The following is a 15,979-nucleotide window of genomic DNA, read 5'->3' on the forward strand; positions in this document are numbered from 1 at the left end:
CATTAATATCACAAGATGTCTGTAAGGGAAATGTTCAAACCAGTTACGTTAAATACAACACGCATGATTGCATTGCAAAAAAAAAAAAAAAGAGTAGAAAATGTTTTTTTTAAGTTAAAGAATAATATAACCCTGAGGTGGCACTTCATTGTGAAAAGTGTCAATGTGCTTTGCCATTCTTTGACCGTCCACAAGATGTCGCACTGTGATTGTTTCATGATAGTTGCCACTGTCACAGTGATCCTTCTCTGGTTTCTTGTCGTTCTGTTGCTCTGTCCACCGTTAAACTTTAATGGACATCTGTCAGAGAAAGACGAGAGTGAGTGTTAACCAAACCTTAAGAGCCAGAACAAGGGTGTGTGTACACTTCTCTCATTGTGCTGAACTCAATGGACCGCAACATTACTTAAAAAACGAGATCCTTTATCCTTCCCTCAGAATGGTTTGGGGTCACATCTACACCACTTTAGATGGGGTTTCCCCAGGCACAAATTTGACATGTCTGCCAGTAAACCCAAAGCCACATGCTGGACTTGAAGTCATAAAGTGGTCCATCCATATTTTTTAAAAGGGCGAAGTGTAGGCCTACACACTACACATGTGACTTCCATAAACTTTGAAAATCAACACCCCCTACAAGTGATTTAAGGTCCTCAATTCTAATACATGTGGGCGTTCCTGAAAGCAGGGCATAAGATGAAGCACCCAACACATTGGGAAAATGAAACACGAAAGGAGAAGTAAGTGAAATACCATGCTGTCTACTGACGTAAGGTGGCATCCCCATGGCATCCCACACATTGGAAAGGAGAAAATATGTTGTTTAAATATTGGGAAGCATGACTCATTTTTTGTTAAATGCTAGGGAGATGTGGCCATTTGCCTGATATATCACAACAGAACCGGCAATCTGACCAGTAGTGTTTCAGATATACACATAAATATCCTGGGGTCCCAATGTGCAATAAGCATGCTGGTACCTATGAAATTGAAATCACATTTTTTGCTTGTTTGTTTTTTAAAACAAATTCGTTGTTGTTATTCAAGTACACGATTCGTTGTTATTATTCAAGTTACACATTCCATCCAATGTGCTGCGTGGAAAATGTTCAGATTACGTGCGTGGTACAGGGCCGCTGACAGGTTTTGCCAGGCCTGGGACAAAGTCATCTGAAAAGCGCCACACACTCAATTCTGCCCAATTCTGGGCCACCCCTCTCCCTGGGCTCGGGACATCTGCCTCCTTTGGCCCCCGCCCTGCTGGCTTCCCTGGGTACAGTACATACCGTTTAGCCTGCTTCTATTCTATCTGCTGCCAACAGCAACAAACTCATCTGCATTACATTCTACACTGTATCCAGGACAATAAGCCTGCCCCAGTGCCCACCCTAAACTATGCAGCAAAGCCTCCAGGAGGAACAGCACTGCCAGGCCACTGCATACCACCTCAGCTGTATAGAAGTCCGATATAGGATTTGTTTTGTACAGTATGGTGTTGCACCTTGTGTAGTATAGTAGTAGTAGTAGTAATAGTGCAGCATAGTGTGTAGTGCATCTGTAGAGATTGTATACACTCATATACACTCTGATGACATTATGTGAATGTCTTTTCTCATCAGACAGAAGACAGAAATCAGTAGGCCTACATCAAAATGTGTTCTCATTTAGACTTACATAAATCTTCATTAGCATTGTGATCTACCAGGTTAACAATAGACCTTGTCAATCTAGTCTGACTGGATATGAATGACGTAAAGGCATGTTTTCCCGTTTAGACACAGCCTCTAGCTTGAGGGCTTAATCTTTTGGAACTTCAATGGGCAAAGGCATGCAATGAGAAACATAAAAAGTATGACTCCAACGAATTCAAGACAAGATAACACCAACAACAATGAAATACCTAGCATGTTTGAAAGAAGCAGCCTTTTAGACAGCATTGACTGTACTGTTAAGCCCTCTTGTGAATGACGAAAACTCAGAGCAGAGGTGAAGAGAAGAACACCGACCAAATGAATGATGTCAGAGGGCCGAATGATCACAATGTGACACGTGGTGATAGCCTGAGGAATGCCACATGGCTCGCTTTGTAATGTATTCATCGTTGGTGAAATGGTCCTGGTCCTTTGGAACCAGTCTTACTAGAAAGCGCTAAGTACACAGATATGTGACACCTCGCACTGCAACGCATTAGTTAAATGAGGCAAACACTTAGCACTAAGTACACAAGGATAAGTGCAACGAATGGACATTCAGGTGTGTAGGGTGGACAGGGCAGGGTGGGGCAACACAAGGTGTTGTAACTGGCTAGCAAAGGACATATTGGAATTTACAATAGACAGTGGGAAGGTTTACGACATTGCTAACATCTTCAGGTGTAGCATGATACAGATAAAGCATTACTGGGTAGTGGCTCAGGTGGTAGAGGAGCCTGTTCAGCATCCAGAAGGTTGCAGGTTCGAGCCCCGCTCTTCCTGACACCTGTTGATGTGTCCTTGAGCAAGATACTTAACCCAAATTGCTCCTGGTGGCAGGGTGGTACCCTGCGTGGCAGCCTCCACCACCAGTGTGTGAATGGGTGAATGTGAGGCATTATATAAATGCAGTCCATTTAGACATGTTTGTAGTCAGGGCTCTAAATTAACACCAGCTGGTGAAATTTCAGTTAGGCTGGTAGAAAAGATCAACTTACTAGCCACTTAGGATGATGGAAAGAATCCTCTGTCTGTGTCACCAGATGTGTCTTATACCTGCTTCGAATGCCCTGAATCGAAGGTGTGTGGCGTGACGTGGAAAAGGCCCATTGTTACATGTACACACAGACATGGCTCTAAATGAACACCAGCCAACCGGCCAAATGCTGGTGAAATTTCAGTTTGGCTGGTAGAAAACACCAACTTACTAGCCACGCTGACCCACTAGTGAGAATGTGTTTGGCTACTAAGATTAACATCTACTAGCAATTTTGGCTGGTGATGAATAAAGTTAATTTAGAGCACTGGTTGTAGTGTACGTACTACGTACCTGCTTCAGAGAGCAGGTACAGGTACAATACAATAGCTCACTCAAGAGAACACAGTGTAGCTCTCTTTTTAAGAAAGTACTTGAACAGAGCTAGGAATGTTTCTAAGGAGCTACAGTACCTATAACAGTTAGGCTATATCTACAGTGTGTGTACATGTAAATGAATAGAATAATGAGATCAGAGGGTTCTGTGGGTGTGGTTGTGTGAGTGTGTTCATATGTCAAGAGATTGTTTCTGTGGGTGTGTGCCCGTTGGTTGTGATAGTGAGACAGTGGGTGTGTGAGTGATTGACACATAAAGAGAGTGAGCGCACACAGTGGTGGAACAATTTCACACAGGGCTCCATTGCAAAACACTGATAGGGCCCCCCATACAGCCTACCAAGGTCACAATAGGGCCCCACCACCAGTGGGCCCTGGGGAAAATGCCCTGTGCTCCCCTCCCTGTAGCTCTGCCCTTGTGTGTGTTTGAGAGAGAGAGAGAGAGAGAGTCCAGTACACACCTCACTCAGAAGGACCCATACATCAGAGTCTGTGTGGACTACCAAGCGCATGGCAGTCACCTCCTGCACGGCAGTGTCCACAGTCCCCTCAGCCACGCCATTCACAAAGGACCCTGAAACCAAACCATCACACAACCATACACATGATGCACATATACATTTAAGGTTGCTCAACAGGCCCTGTGCAGCATCCCATGGGCCGTTAGGGAGCCCCTCGTGTGGCGTTGAGGAAGAGACTGAGAGGTCGTTTTAGCAGGCTTATGATGAGGTCAAGGGGTCTCTTGTACAAAAAAGGTTGAGAACCAGTGATATACATGATACGTCATGTCAGGGTGCTTCGCATCATCTCTCTCCATATACTGTACATGATGTTGTTCATTTCCATACAGCCTGATATAACCTCAGAGCATTGACATTAAATGAATATTAAATAAATATTCCCGGGCAGCTTTGACTGGTTGCAGGGAATGTACAGTAGTACAGCATGGCTGTTTTTTGGTTGAGTATTAGGCAGCTGATCCATGGGACACACACGGTGGATTAATCCCCTTGGTGGGGATTTACAGTTGTAAGGTAATAGGTAATAATAATGTTCATGTTCTTCACATTCGTCACAAAGGGTGGTGGTGGCTCAGGTGGTAGGGGAGCCCGTTTGGCAATCAGAAGGTTGCAGGTTCGAGCCATGCTCTGACTGACCCCATCGATGTGTCCTTACGCTCCTGGTGGCACGGTGGTACCCTGCGTGTCAGCCACTTCCAACAGTGTGTGAAAGTGAGTGTGAATGGGTGACTGTAAAGCATTCAATGTAAAGCAGTTTGCGTGCTCGATGGAGTGGAAAGTCGCTATATAAATGCAATCCATTTAACATCACATACAAACGTGCACGCATGCAGTACATGCAATGTATACTCAACTTAAATGGGGAAGTTTGCAAGTTTGCAAGACAGGATGCGGTATTTACTTCAGAAAAAAGCCCTCGCACAATGTATAGCATGACATGCACGTCACCAAAAACTACTGTATGATCGCTAATGAGTATGTATATATCACCTACCCACAACAATAAAACCATCTGTGGATGTCTGGTACTGAGGCAGTTCTCCTTTCTGGACCCGGTCAACCACAGACTTCTGTAAAATCAGGACACACACACACACACACACACACACACACACACACACAATAGGTGTAGTCAAAACAGTGTAGTTGTAGACATATGTACTACTTCTTTGAGCTTGAAGATGTTTTGTCTCTTCTATTGAGAGACTTTTGCAGTTCTGCGTAATTCTGATGTGGGAATCAGACTGTATTTACCTCTTGAGAGTAGGCCTGTGTTGAACCAACCCCTTTTCACTTCACAGTTTCCTACAACGAAACTCTTTTTTCCCCCCCAAAGTACCTGAATGAATGGCGGTCTTCACAGTACGTGTACCGTAGGGCATCCCATTTTTTTTACTTGTTCATGTTTCATTTACATCCACCCCACAGCCAAATGCTTTGACTATACAGGTCATCCCAGTCCTGTGGCTGCTCCTAACCCTATCCATTCCAAGATCCTATTCCATTTCTGCTGTTGGGGACTGGTAGAGGATCAATGTGATACCACTTTACTTTTAAGGCCTCTGGCATGTACGATACATGTACAGATACTGAACCACACAACAACAGCAACCTGTCAGTTGAAAATGAACAGCAAACTAGCAATGAGTAGTGAATCATTTCCTAAGTTTGGAAGTTTTCGTATGCAAAAAAACTGATAAAGGGCAGTTGTTGATTGCCCTTTATTGCCTGCCATGCTGAGAGTTGAGGTGGCAGACTGCTGGTCACACTGATGGCAGACTGAGTTCAAGTAGGAGGAGTTGTGAATGCATGGACGTACGTGTGTGTGTGTGTGTGTGTGTGTGTGTGTGTGTGTGTGTGTGTGTGTGTGTGTGTGTGTGTGTGTGTGTGTGTGTGTGTTTGTGTGTGTCTGACGCATGTATTATCCGTTTTTAAAATCAAACATGGCAGTTGTCTAATATTCTCCATCTCTCTTTCTCTCTCTCTCTCTCTCTCTCTCTCTCTCTCTCTCTCTCTCTCTCTCTCTCTCTCGCACTCTCTCTCTCTCTCGCGCGCTCTCTCTCTCTCTCTCTCTCTCTCTCTCTCTCTCTCTCTCTCTCTCTCTCTCTCTCCTTCTTTCTCCCTCCCAACACAAAAGACAGTGCATAGTTACAGTTACGACAGCACTAAACTTGCCCACAGTTAATATGATACAGTTACTGTCAAACGTACGTCCTTAGGCTCCACCTCCACGGTGGTGTTGTAGAACCTGTCTCCATTCGTCTCGATGTTCCCACTCCGGAACAGATATCTGGACAAAGAAATAGCAACATTCAATGTGTCAAATAGGTATACAATAGAGACACATGATGTTAGAATCAGTGATGCTGCAAACGCATAAAAAAGTATTAGTGAACATTAGAAAACTTCACACATGCAAAATTTAGGCTACATAAAAAAAAACTGTTTGTTTGTATGTAAATAATTATGTAAATACATATGAAAATAAACACAGCACATTGTGTCTCATTTCCAAGAAAGGTAAACGTTCTTTGTTCAACGGAATCAAAATCATGTGACATTACTGTGTTCAATAAAACGTTAGTGTTCATGTTATTTATAGATGTTAGGTGTAAAAATGATGCAACAGCCTTGCCTTTGGAGACTTGGTGTCAATGGGTAGGCTATGTGGTAAAAGAGGAGAAATACTTAGACGAAAGCAGAATTGCATCTAGGAGGAGACAAAAAGGGAAAGTGGTGCGCATAGAAAGTGGAAAAAGAAAATAGAAATAAAGAGTGACAGCAGGAAATAGGGCTTACTGTGACACACTCATGTGGGGAGGGAGAGAGTGCGCGAACAGACCACCACTGATGTAGCATGGGAAAACGAGAGAGAGAGAGAGAACGAGAAGTAAACGATAGAGAAAGAGAGATGGAAAATGAGAGAGAGAGAAAAACAAATGTCATGAACATAATAAAAAGAAGTGAAAACCATGCGAAGGAGAGTGTGAGACAGTCGGGAAAGGCCCAAGATGACAAGACAAGAGGAAGAAAACCTCTAAAACCACAAGCGAGAAGGAAATAGCCAAACATCAAGAATACAGCGGAGAGCATTCAGTTGACAACGATAAGCAAGATACGCGCTAGCCTTGATGGTATCAGCCAAAAGGAACCAGATGAACTGGGTCAAATTCAATCCCACAGATGCCATATTGACCTTAACGTTTCTTTCACACTGGCCGTGTAATTGATAGGGCCACCCTGTGCCAGTGGCACCTTGCAATCACACTCGTATCACGCCTCGTGTTTTATACTAGTCGCACCCACACTTTGCCTTGACTGGCGTTTGTGTTTTGAGATAACGAGGCTGCGTAGTGCACTCTGACGAGGGTCAAGTGATGATGTGTTAGCAGCACGTCAGATTAAAAGCAAAAGATTAGGCTTCAAAGCTGGATGACAGATGAGTGAATAACTCTTCAGCTGCATCCTTGTCTGGGGAAGTGAAAGAAGGGCATAAAGAAAGAAAGAAAGAAAGAAAGAAAGAAAGAAAGAAAGAAAGAAAGACACTAACAAATAACAGAAGAAGAAGAAAAGCAGGAAGGATTGTGTATGTTCTTCATTTTCTTTCTCTCACATACTGTATGTATTGGTGTGCATGGGTGGATATACAGGATACTTAGCATAAATATATACGACACAACATGCGGCCTGTGTGTGTGTGTGTGTGTGTGTGTGTGTGTGTGTGTGTGTGTGTGTGTGTGTGTGTGTGTGTGTGTGATAGTAAAACTCTCAGCACGAGTGGGGGAAGTACAGGGCACACATGCTACTCTGCTACTGTTATATAGTGTGTGGTGCACATGCTCAACTGATGCTCACCGCTGCACTGACCTCTGTGTGGCTGCTGGAGGTGGATATCGTATGCAGCACGTAATCTAGTCTCTCGAGGTGGACATGAAAAGCCCCTGAAGAGTGTCTGTGTTTGTGGTTGCAGACTTTTCTGCACCAATGAAGTACACAGCAGAGGTGTCAACTAACTCCGGGTCCAAGTGAAAGTCCCCCAAACGTTGTGGCTAGGCTGACAATGGGGAAACTGTATTGTTTTCTTCACGGAGGCGGAGCATCAGTGAAGCATGAGGCTACAAGCACATAGTCGAGGACGGGAGTTAGGATAAGGAACCCATACATTTGTGGGCCACTGTTTTCTATGGAATCCAGTAGGCACGTGCACTCCAATACGGCAGGGGAGGCACAGCCTCACCAGCCAGACCTGAGAATGATGAGCTGCAGTAAATGTGAATAATAGTAACAATAACAGCTATTGTTTTCGAGCATCTGCACCATAACTACCATTTGAGCAGTATTTAAACAGTTTCACTCATTTTCAATCATTTCCGTGGCCAAAATCATAATATTTGCCCATTTCATGTCAAATTGCTCCGAATACGGTGAATTTGGGGCAACTCTGAACTGGCCTCACCCCGGATTGCGCAATCCCTTGTTAACAAGCTTCAGCGCATGCGCCATTTTGCTTGTTCTGTGAATGCAACCTGGTAATATTGTATTAAACGTTTTTATACACTTAATAGAAGTATGTATGGTGTGCCCTCAATTCCTGATAATGTTCTACTATTTTCTACGTGTGATTATCATTTCTTTACTCTGAACGCTTTGGCATAACGCCCACTGAAATATACAGTGGTGAGGCCAGCAGTAGCCTGGCCGCAGACTCCTTCTGGCATTGAGAGTATTGCTGGCCAGTTACGTCATAGCGATGAAGTTCACAATACAGTCAGTCGGTGTTGTTGGCTAGCTTGTTCACTTTGTCTGCTACAAGTGGATTTCATAACGAAACTAAGAGCATTCTCAAAGTTGGATTTCCAAGAGGAAAATATGTGATAGAGAATGGAGGACCGACAGAGCTGAAGGGTTTGCTACTGCAGGTGGTCAGAAGGTTATAACTACCCGATCATTTCAAAGTGAGTTCTACAACAGAAACTATTTTTTGTTTCCCCTGTGTCCCGTTTGCAACCGGCGAGAATGTGTGGAAGACCATTCGCATGGAATTGTACGACTTAACAATTTACTAAGGACTAAGGAGCCTCACGAAACACAAATCCTCGCGGCTACTCATGTTCATAATCAATGCCAAATTGCTTTGGACGTTTGGGAAGTCTCGAATAGATGTGGCTTTGGATGGACAGCACCTGCTAAAGTAACGTTAGCATGCGCAACGCCAAAGCGATGGAAAAGAGCGGCGCATGGACCTGATGTACTAGTTCTAGTTAAAGGTAAGATCAGTGTTTCCTATGTGTGTGAAGCCTGTGTTTGTGAGACCCGTGGGGAGAGAGAAAATCCGCCGTGATTCTCTCTGGTGTGGTGGTAGCTTTTGTGATCTGAACAGGATTCTCATGTGCCCTGTAACTGTTTGTAAAGTTGAGTAGGCTACAGGGTGCCGTTGAGGTAAATCAAATATACCCGTGTAACTACAAGACTCTGATCTAATTCCAAAGTGTAGGCATAACATAAAGGACAGTCCCAAAATATTTGGTGACCATATCGAAGCTTGTGTAGTAATCTCTGTTTAAATGTTGACATTCGCTTCCTCCCACATCGTTTGCCGTAGCCTCGTACAAGTAGATGTAAGCCTACATTTGCACGAGAATCCGGTGCTGCTTATCACAAAAGCTATCACACCAGTTTGTTCGCCGTGGTGCTCAGCGGTCTATATGACACCATGTTTTGAATCCTGTGTGTGTGTGTGTGTGTGTGTCTTCCATTGAGCATCCGCCGTGATGTGGTTTATGTGAGACCACTGTTTGAATCCTGTGTGTGTGAGAGCAGTGGGCTGTGAAGGAGCGTACACTCTTCACTACTCTCCCCTCCTCCTCTCCTCTCCTCTCCTCTCCTCTCCTTTCCTTTCCTCTCCTCTCCTCTCCTCTCTTTTCCCATCTCCTCTCCTCTCCTCTTCCCTCTTCTCCTCTCCTCTTCTCCTCCTCTTCTCTCTTCTCCTCTCCTATCCTCTTCTCTCTTCTCCTCTCCTCTCCTCTCCTCTCCTCTCCTCTCCTCTATTCTCCTCTCCTCCTCTCTCCTCTCCTCTCCTCCTCTCCTCTCCCCTCTCCTCCTCTCCTCTCCTCTCCTCTCCTCTTCTCTCCTCTCCACTACTCTCCTCTCCTCTGCTCTGCTCTCCAGCTCTCTCAGCCGTGATGCTGCTGTTTGTCCACATTACTGCTGTGTGGTTTATGTGAGACCACTGTTTGAATCCTGTGTGTGTGTGTGTGTGTGTGTGTGTGTGTGTGTGTGTGTGTGTGTGTGTGTGTGTGTGAGAGAGAGAGAGGGAGAGATCTAATAGCATTTTCTCTACGGAAATGCAGCATGTTTTATTTTGTAGGCCTGCCTTATGTTAAGAAAGCTATGACATATGAAACTTATCGGTAGGCCTATTTGGTAAATTTACTAAAATGTACTTATACTGTAGCTGTAGTATTATATATTTGCCTCACCAGCCATAAAGTTGACCGCACCTCACTGGAATCCAGTAGGTGTTTATACCTGCCTCGTGTCAAAAACAACATTCGTTTGACTAGGCGAATGGATGCTCAAGTAACTGAGGTGATACTGCTCTAGTTCGCCACTTGGGGCTCCAACCCGGCACCTGCCAGTCAACACTCAAGTTCGGGCATGGGAGGCACAGCACAATACCGCTGAACTAAAGGTCCAGACCGATAGCTCAGCTCTGCCGATGCTATATGAGGCATCGGGAGGGAGGTTTACTAACGTTCTACGGCGAACATGGCTCGTTGGCATCACACTCACCGCTGCACTGTGTGTGGCTTCTGGAAGCGTATGAGCATGTAGTCCCCAGTGGTGGGTGTGAGACCCCAGAAGAAGTCCAGGCCCTGGTAGGCCCTCTGCAGAGAGTGGCCCTGGTAGTGCTTCAGGCTGCTCACCACCTCCGCAGGAGGGTTCTCATGGGGCGTGAACAAGGGCTGCTTCCCAAAGTCCTTATCCTGATGACGGGGTATATTAGAAGCATAGAAATTAATGTGGATTGTTATAGTTAACAAACATGTTCATTTTATACAAAGTTATCTATATATAGCACAATCAGACTTGCTTCTGACGTAAAAACAGAATGTAAGCACTGTCATGTCTACCTGAGATGGTAGCTAAATTTGAGTGCTAATTATACTGAATATGGTTACCGATCGCCGCCCGGATCAAGCACAAGACATTGACCCTTGCCTACAAAACCATCACAGGAACGGCCCCAGCTTATCTGAAGGACCTACTAACACCTTATGTTACTGGAAGAGAACTGCGCTCATCCAGCACAAGCCGTCTGGCTCTGCCATCCAGTCGGTCTAGGTACTCCCAGTCATGATTGTTCTCCGTTGTGGTACCCAAGTGGTGGAACGGTCTCTCAGAGGCAGCAAGAATAAGCACATCACTTGCAGCCTTCAAGAGACAACTAAAGACATTCCCCTTTTGAGAGAATCTACTAGACTAATGCTTGAACTGGCCTTGCCCCAGGGCAGACTCTTGACATGATTTTTAATTTAGTTTAGTTTGTGTGTGTTTGTGTGTGTGTAAAAAAAAAAAAAAAAACTAACCCCTCTTTGCAACTGCACTTGTTGTTCTGTATATCTCCTGTGCACTTTGTATTTGCTTGTGATGTCGGCTTGATTATGTCCTCTTTTGAAAGTCGCTTTGGTTATAAAGCGTCTGCCAAATGCAATGTAATGTAATGTAATGTAATATACCATATATACCGTAGCCCCTTAATGTGCGCCGTACGTCCAGTGGCACGCCGTAATAGCCATTGAACAGTTAAGTACCATAGTACTACAACACTATGACATAACACAGGGCCTTAAGTTATGCACTATGACTTGGTGGTTGCCATTGGCTTGCCAACGCCGCGATATACCAAATAAACCAAAACCAAATATGCCATTGCCACATAAACTTCTTATTGCAGAGCATTATTCACTACCCACTGCAAGTGTGCTCCCAGTAAAGTGGTGGAATTAAACACGGCTTGTAGCAAGATTTGCACTGCCACTGACCACAGTACACAACTCCATTGAAGACACAATCCAATCCGATGTCAATCCATAACAAACATGCAGATATTAGAGGCCTGTTTGCAAAATGGTGAAGATGTTTCTGGTAGTGGTGGTGGTGGGGTGGGGATCTTGGGGTTGGTCTACGAATGCCTGTGTATGGGAGTGTGACGATTTGGCTGTGCATGGGAAAGGATGGGAAAGGATGTGAAACGTTACACACACTTGAAAATCTTCCCATGTGCACATGTATTTGGAGGTATAAGTGTATGTGTGTGCTGTGCATGTGTATGTGTCTGTGTGAGTGTCTGTATGTGTGTGTGTCCCATTGTGGTGTGGTGTATTTGTGTGTGCATTGCTTGTGTCATGTGCATGGGACTGAGCGTGAGTAAGGATTTCTTTGGTAGTGCGTGGTGTGCGTGCGGCGTGTGGGAGATTGGGTGGGGGCATGTTACACAATACACATGATTGTTCAGGATGCTTCTATTGAACTCCCAGAAAACCGCCTGCATTTCCATAAGCCATAGGTCTGCCTGTCTGTCTGTCTGTCTGTCTGTCTCTCTCTCTCTCTCTCTCTCTCTCTCTCTCTCTCTCTCTCTCTCACACACACACACACACACACACACACACACACACACACACACACACACACACACACACACAGGGAGGGAGGGGGCGTGTTAGCAGTAAACAACACAATTTCCACTACCTTGAGTTTCTGAATCTTGCCAGACAGAGAGGAGTGCAGGCCGACATGTTGAAACAGCGAGGGCTTGTGCCTCCTCTTCATCCGGTTCTTCTCACCACTGCAGTGTTTCTGAAGTGGAGAGGACACACACATGGCACTGAGTGCTGAATTGAATGAATTAACCAGCGTGATTACATATTATATAATAGAATAGAATACCTTGTCATTATACACAGTAGAGTGAGCTTTAAAGCCTCATTTCCATGTACACACAGTGCAAGCTATGCAAGTATAAATAATGGTATACATATCTATAATACAGTAATGATATTGATAGAAATAAACTCATTTTCATATGCATCATTTCATATTTTTCTTTTTCCATACCAGGACATTGACAAAAGACAGAACAAGTTAACAACAGCAACATTTTGTAGAGAGCAATGACAACTGTCAAACAGAATAAATGTAACTGCTATAGAAATGTGACTATGTAAATGTAATGAACTCATAGCATTTCAGTCTAAAATAGAACAACAGTGATGGAAATAGAAAACAGCTTTCATGACAGGAAAAGCAAAACCTCAGTGCAGCACTGTGGTGCACGCGAGGCGCTTTTGAACATCTCCTCACTTGCCACATTTTTTTCTCAGTAAGTTGCACATGTACAGTATATCCAAAGGATGACAGGAAATGTCAAACCTCAGTCAGTGCGGCACGCACTGTGCATGTGCCCCTGCTTAGTGAGTCCTATTATGACTCCTACTTTACTTACAGTTTCTTTCAGATGGCTAAAGCTCACAGGTATGCAAAACGAGTGCTGTATAAATGTAATATTTTGGTACATTTTGCAAAGTTTGTTATAAAATTGCCAACTGAGTGCAATTCAGCTTTGTGCTGTTAGTTTGGCTGATTTGGTGATATGTTTGTGCATCTGTGTGGAGAGTTCCTCAAAACCAGTCAAAGTTGCAAAGATAGAAAAAAAACTGTTTTAGTGAGTCCTTATTGATGGCAAATGGGTTAAACATCACTGCCTACATACAGGAGTTGGACAAAATAACTGAGACACCTGTCATTTTAGTGTGGGAAGTTTCATCGCTCAAGTGGACCAGCCTGTTGGCCAATCTTCATTAATGGCACATTGCACCAGTAAAGTGAAGTGTGAAGGTTCAATTAGTAGGGTAATAGCACAATTTTGCTCAACATTTTGCAATGCACACAACATTATGGGTGATATGTCAGAGTTCAAAAAGGAGAAATTCTTGGTACATGTGTAACTGTTGCATCTTTGACGGAGACAGCAAGTCTTTGTGATGTATCAAGAGCCACAGTATCCAAGGTAATGTCTACATACCATCAAGAAGGATGACCAATATCCAACAGGATTAACTGTGGACGCAAGAGGAACTAAATGACACTAAAATGACAGGTGCCTCAGTTATTTTGTCTAACCCCTGTATTTCATGTATTAATTAACCACTTAGTAGCTTACTTACAACATTGTTCCATTGTAATTAATGCGTCATTATTGTTTTACCACAGGTGTCTGCAAACATGTGTGTACTCACTGCATCCCTCTCTGGGTTGCAGACTTTGACCCAGAGGATGTGGTCCAGCAGCCAGTCTATTGGCTTGTCTTTGTGGAACATCAGGAAGAACTCCACTATCATTGGCAGATCGGAGGACCTGAATAGCTTTCCTAGATCGCATGCATACACGCACACACATGCACACACACGTGCATGGATACACACACACACACACACACACACACACACACACACACACACACACACACACACACACACACACACACACACACACACACACACATTTGAATATGGCTTGCATGCACTTCCTCATTACCTAGTACTGTCACACACACACCACTCACACACATCAGCACAAAGGCTACAAACATATGTCTAATATGCAAGTCTGAGAGAAAAACTTTGATATTTTGCACACTAAAAAATGGAACTCAGTACCGAGTACCCAGATATTCCCCTGCAGTCAAAATAGCCAAAGTGGGTCACTGTAGTGCTTTATGTGGTGTCTGATTCCTTCAAATGGCCTATGAGGTGTACAGTATGTGTGTGTGTGTGTGTGTGTGTGTGTGTGTGTGTGTGTGTGTGTGTGTGTGTGTGTGTGTGTGTGTGTGTGTGTGTATATGTGTGTGTGTGTGCGTGCGTGCGCGCGCGCATGTGTTGTGTGTAGTATAGCACACATCTACTGAAAATTGACACCTTATATTGTGTGAAAAAAATGTCAAGAGGATAATTGAGTTTCCTTTGGCTGTGCTCCTGCCGACACAATAGTCACTGTCCTTGTACCCAGCCACCCACTAGGACACCTCACACTTTCAATCAAACTACCTCCAAAACAGAAGCCGGTAATGTAACGCGAGAGCTGTAATGAATAATACGATGAAAAACCAAACCCAAAACAAAAAAGGCCCAGACGGCGGAAAAAAACACGACTGTAAACGGGTACATAATCACAGGACATGGACACATGATAGGAGAGTTGAGAAGAGCGAAACCAGGAGTGAAAACACACAGAACACGAGAACAATGAAGTGAGAGGATAGAATATTACGGAGGATAGGATTGTTGTTAGGGATACTGTATTTTTTTTAAAACTTTGAATTACACTTAGCTGATGCTTTTTATCCAAAATGACTTACAGATATTACAGGCTATTGGTTATAGTCCCTGAAGCTGTGTGGGGTTAGGTGCCTTGCTCAAGAGCCCTTTAGCCATGGAGGGAGGAAGGGAGTGGTAAGGGTGGGGATTGAACCTGCAACCCTGTGATCTGACAGTCCAACTCTCTAACCACGACACACACCATGGCTGCCCCACATAATTCTAATGGTTTTATGACTTCTATATTGATTAGGCCAAATGAATATCTACTGTCGTCTTTGTCCAAAGTATGGTGTTTGGATCTGCTGCAGCTTTGGACCTTATTAGTCTAATCTCAGTGGTCCCCTCTGTTCCATACATGCAGTGGCATCAGAGAGAGTAGAGAGAGAGAGGTTCCATTGGCCCATTGTTTCCGGGTTCTATTATTGGGGGGGAAATCCCCCTTTAGGCAGACCTAGGCAGACCTGAGGACTGTTCTATTCAATGCTAGGAGCATTATGACACGCCCCTTTAGGCAGACCGGAACCTGGTCATGTTAGGTGCCCATAGAAACCTATTATGTTGGCATATCTCTATACTTAAAGAATCTCTGGTGGCATGCAATAGAGAAACAGTACCCAGAATTGACGTCAATAACTCTGATTATACCTACTGAGATATGTCCAGTGACTCCAGTCAGATGTTCTTATGGCTTTTATTCGTCAGAGAATCCTGCTTGTTGTGGAAATGTGTGTAGAGATGTTCACCCACATTTTGCAAGTGTGGTTTTCAGCTGCTTTTCAGTTTTCACCTGCTAATGACTCATTTAGGCATCGACCGATTGTGAAGGTGATTAACCTGAGAATTAATCGCCTATTCGACCATTGATGAAGAATAGGAGATGCAGAAGGGAGGAGAGAAGTCAAGAGAGGAGAGAGGACAAGACATCGGAGTAAGAAGAGGGGGAGCAAACTAACCGATGAAGCCCAGCTGGGAGAACTCCAGGTAGAGCCAGTCCTCTGAGGACAGGCCGTTGGCAAA

At 44.2% G+C, this 15,979-nt stretch overlaps 1 protein-coding gene across 2 annotated transcripts in view; it reads right to left on the reverse strand.

The window, feature by feature from the left end:
* Positions 1 to 72: 72 nt before the first annotated feature.
* Positions 73 to 15,979, reverse strand: part of zgc:154054 (Alpha-1,3-mannosyl-glycoprotein 4-beta-N-acetylglucosaminyltransferase B-like) — a 26,761-nt gene continuing 10,854 nt past the window's right edge. The window contains exons 8-15 of one of the 2 annotated variants that reach the window (XM_063190521.1): positions 15,916 to 15,979; positions 13,883 to 14,013; positions 12,336 to 12,443; positions 10,377 to 10,570; positions 5,796 to 5,874; positions 4,579 to 4,654; positions 3,525 to 3,637; positions 73 to 300 (exon numbers count right to left, since the gene is read on the reverse strand). The exon at positions 15,916 to 15,979 is cut by the window's right edge and continues 51 nt beyond it. In XM_063190521.1, coding sequence (XP_063046591.1) covers positions 283 to 300; positions 3,525 to 3,637; positions 4,579 to 4,654; positions 5,796 to 5,874; positions 10,377 to 10,570; positions 12,336 to 12,443; positions 13,883 to 14,013; positions 15,916 to 15,979 — 783 coding nt within the window. In that variant the 3' untranslated portion in view covers positions 73 to 282. The remainder of the gene's footprint in view (positions 301 to 3,524; positions 3,638 to 4,578; positions 4,655 to 5,795; positions 5,875 to 10,376; positions 10,571 to 12,335; positions 12,444 to 13,882; positions 14,014 to 15,915) is intronic. The other variant, XM_063190520.1, reaches the window with a different exon arrangement.

The sequence above is a fragment of the Engraulis encrasicolus genome, chromosome 23, assembly GCF_034702125.1.
Source record: "Engraulis encrasicolus isolate BLACKSEA-1 chromosome 23, IST_EnEncr_1.0, whole genome shotgun sequence".
Taxonomy (NCBI): Eukaryota; Metazoa; Chordata; class Actinopteri; order Clupeiformes; family Engraulidae; genus Engraulis; species Engraulis encrasicolus.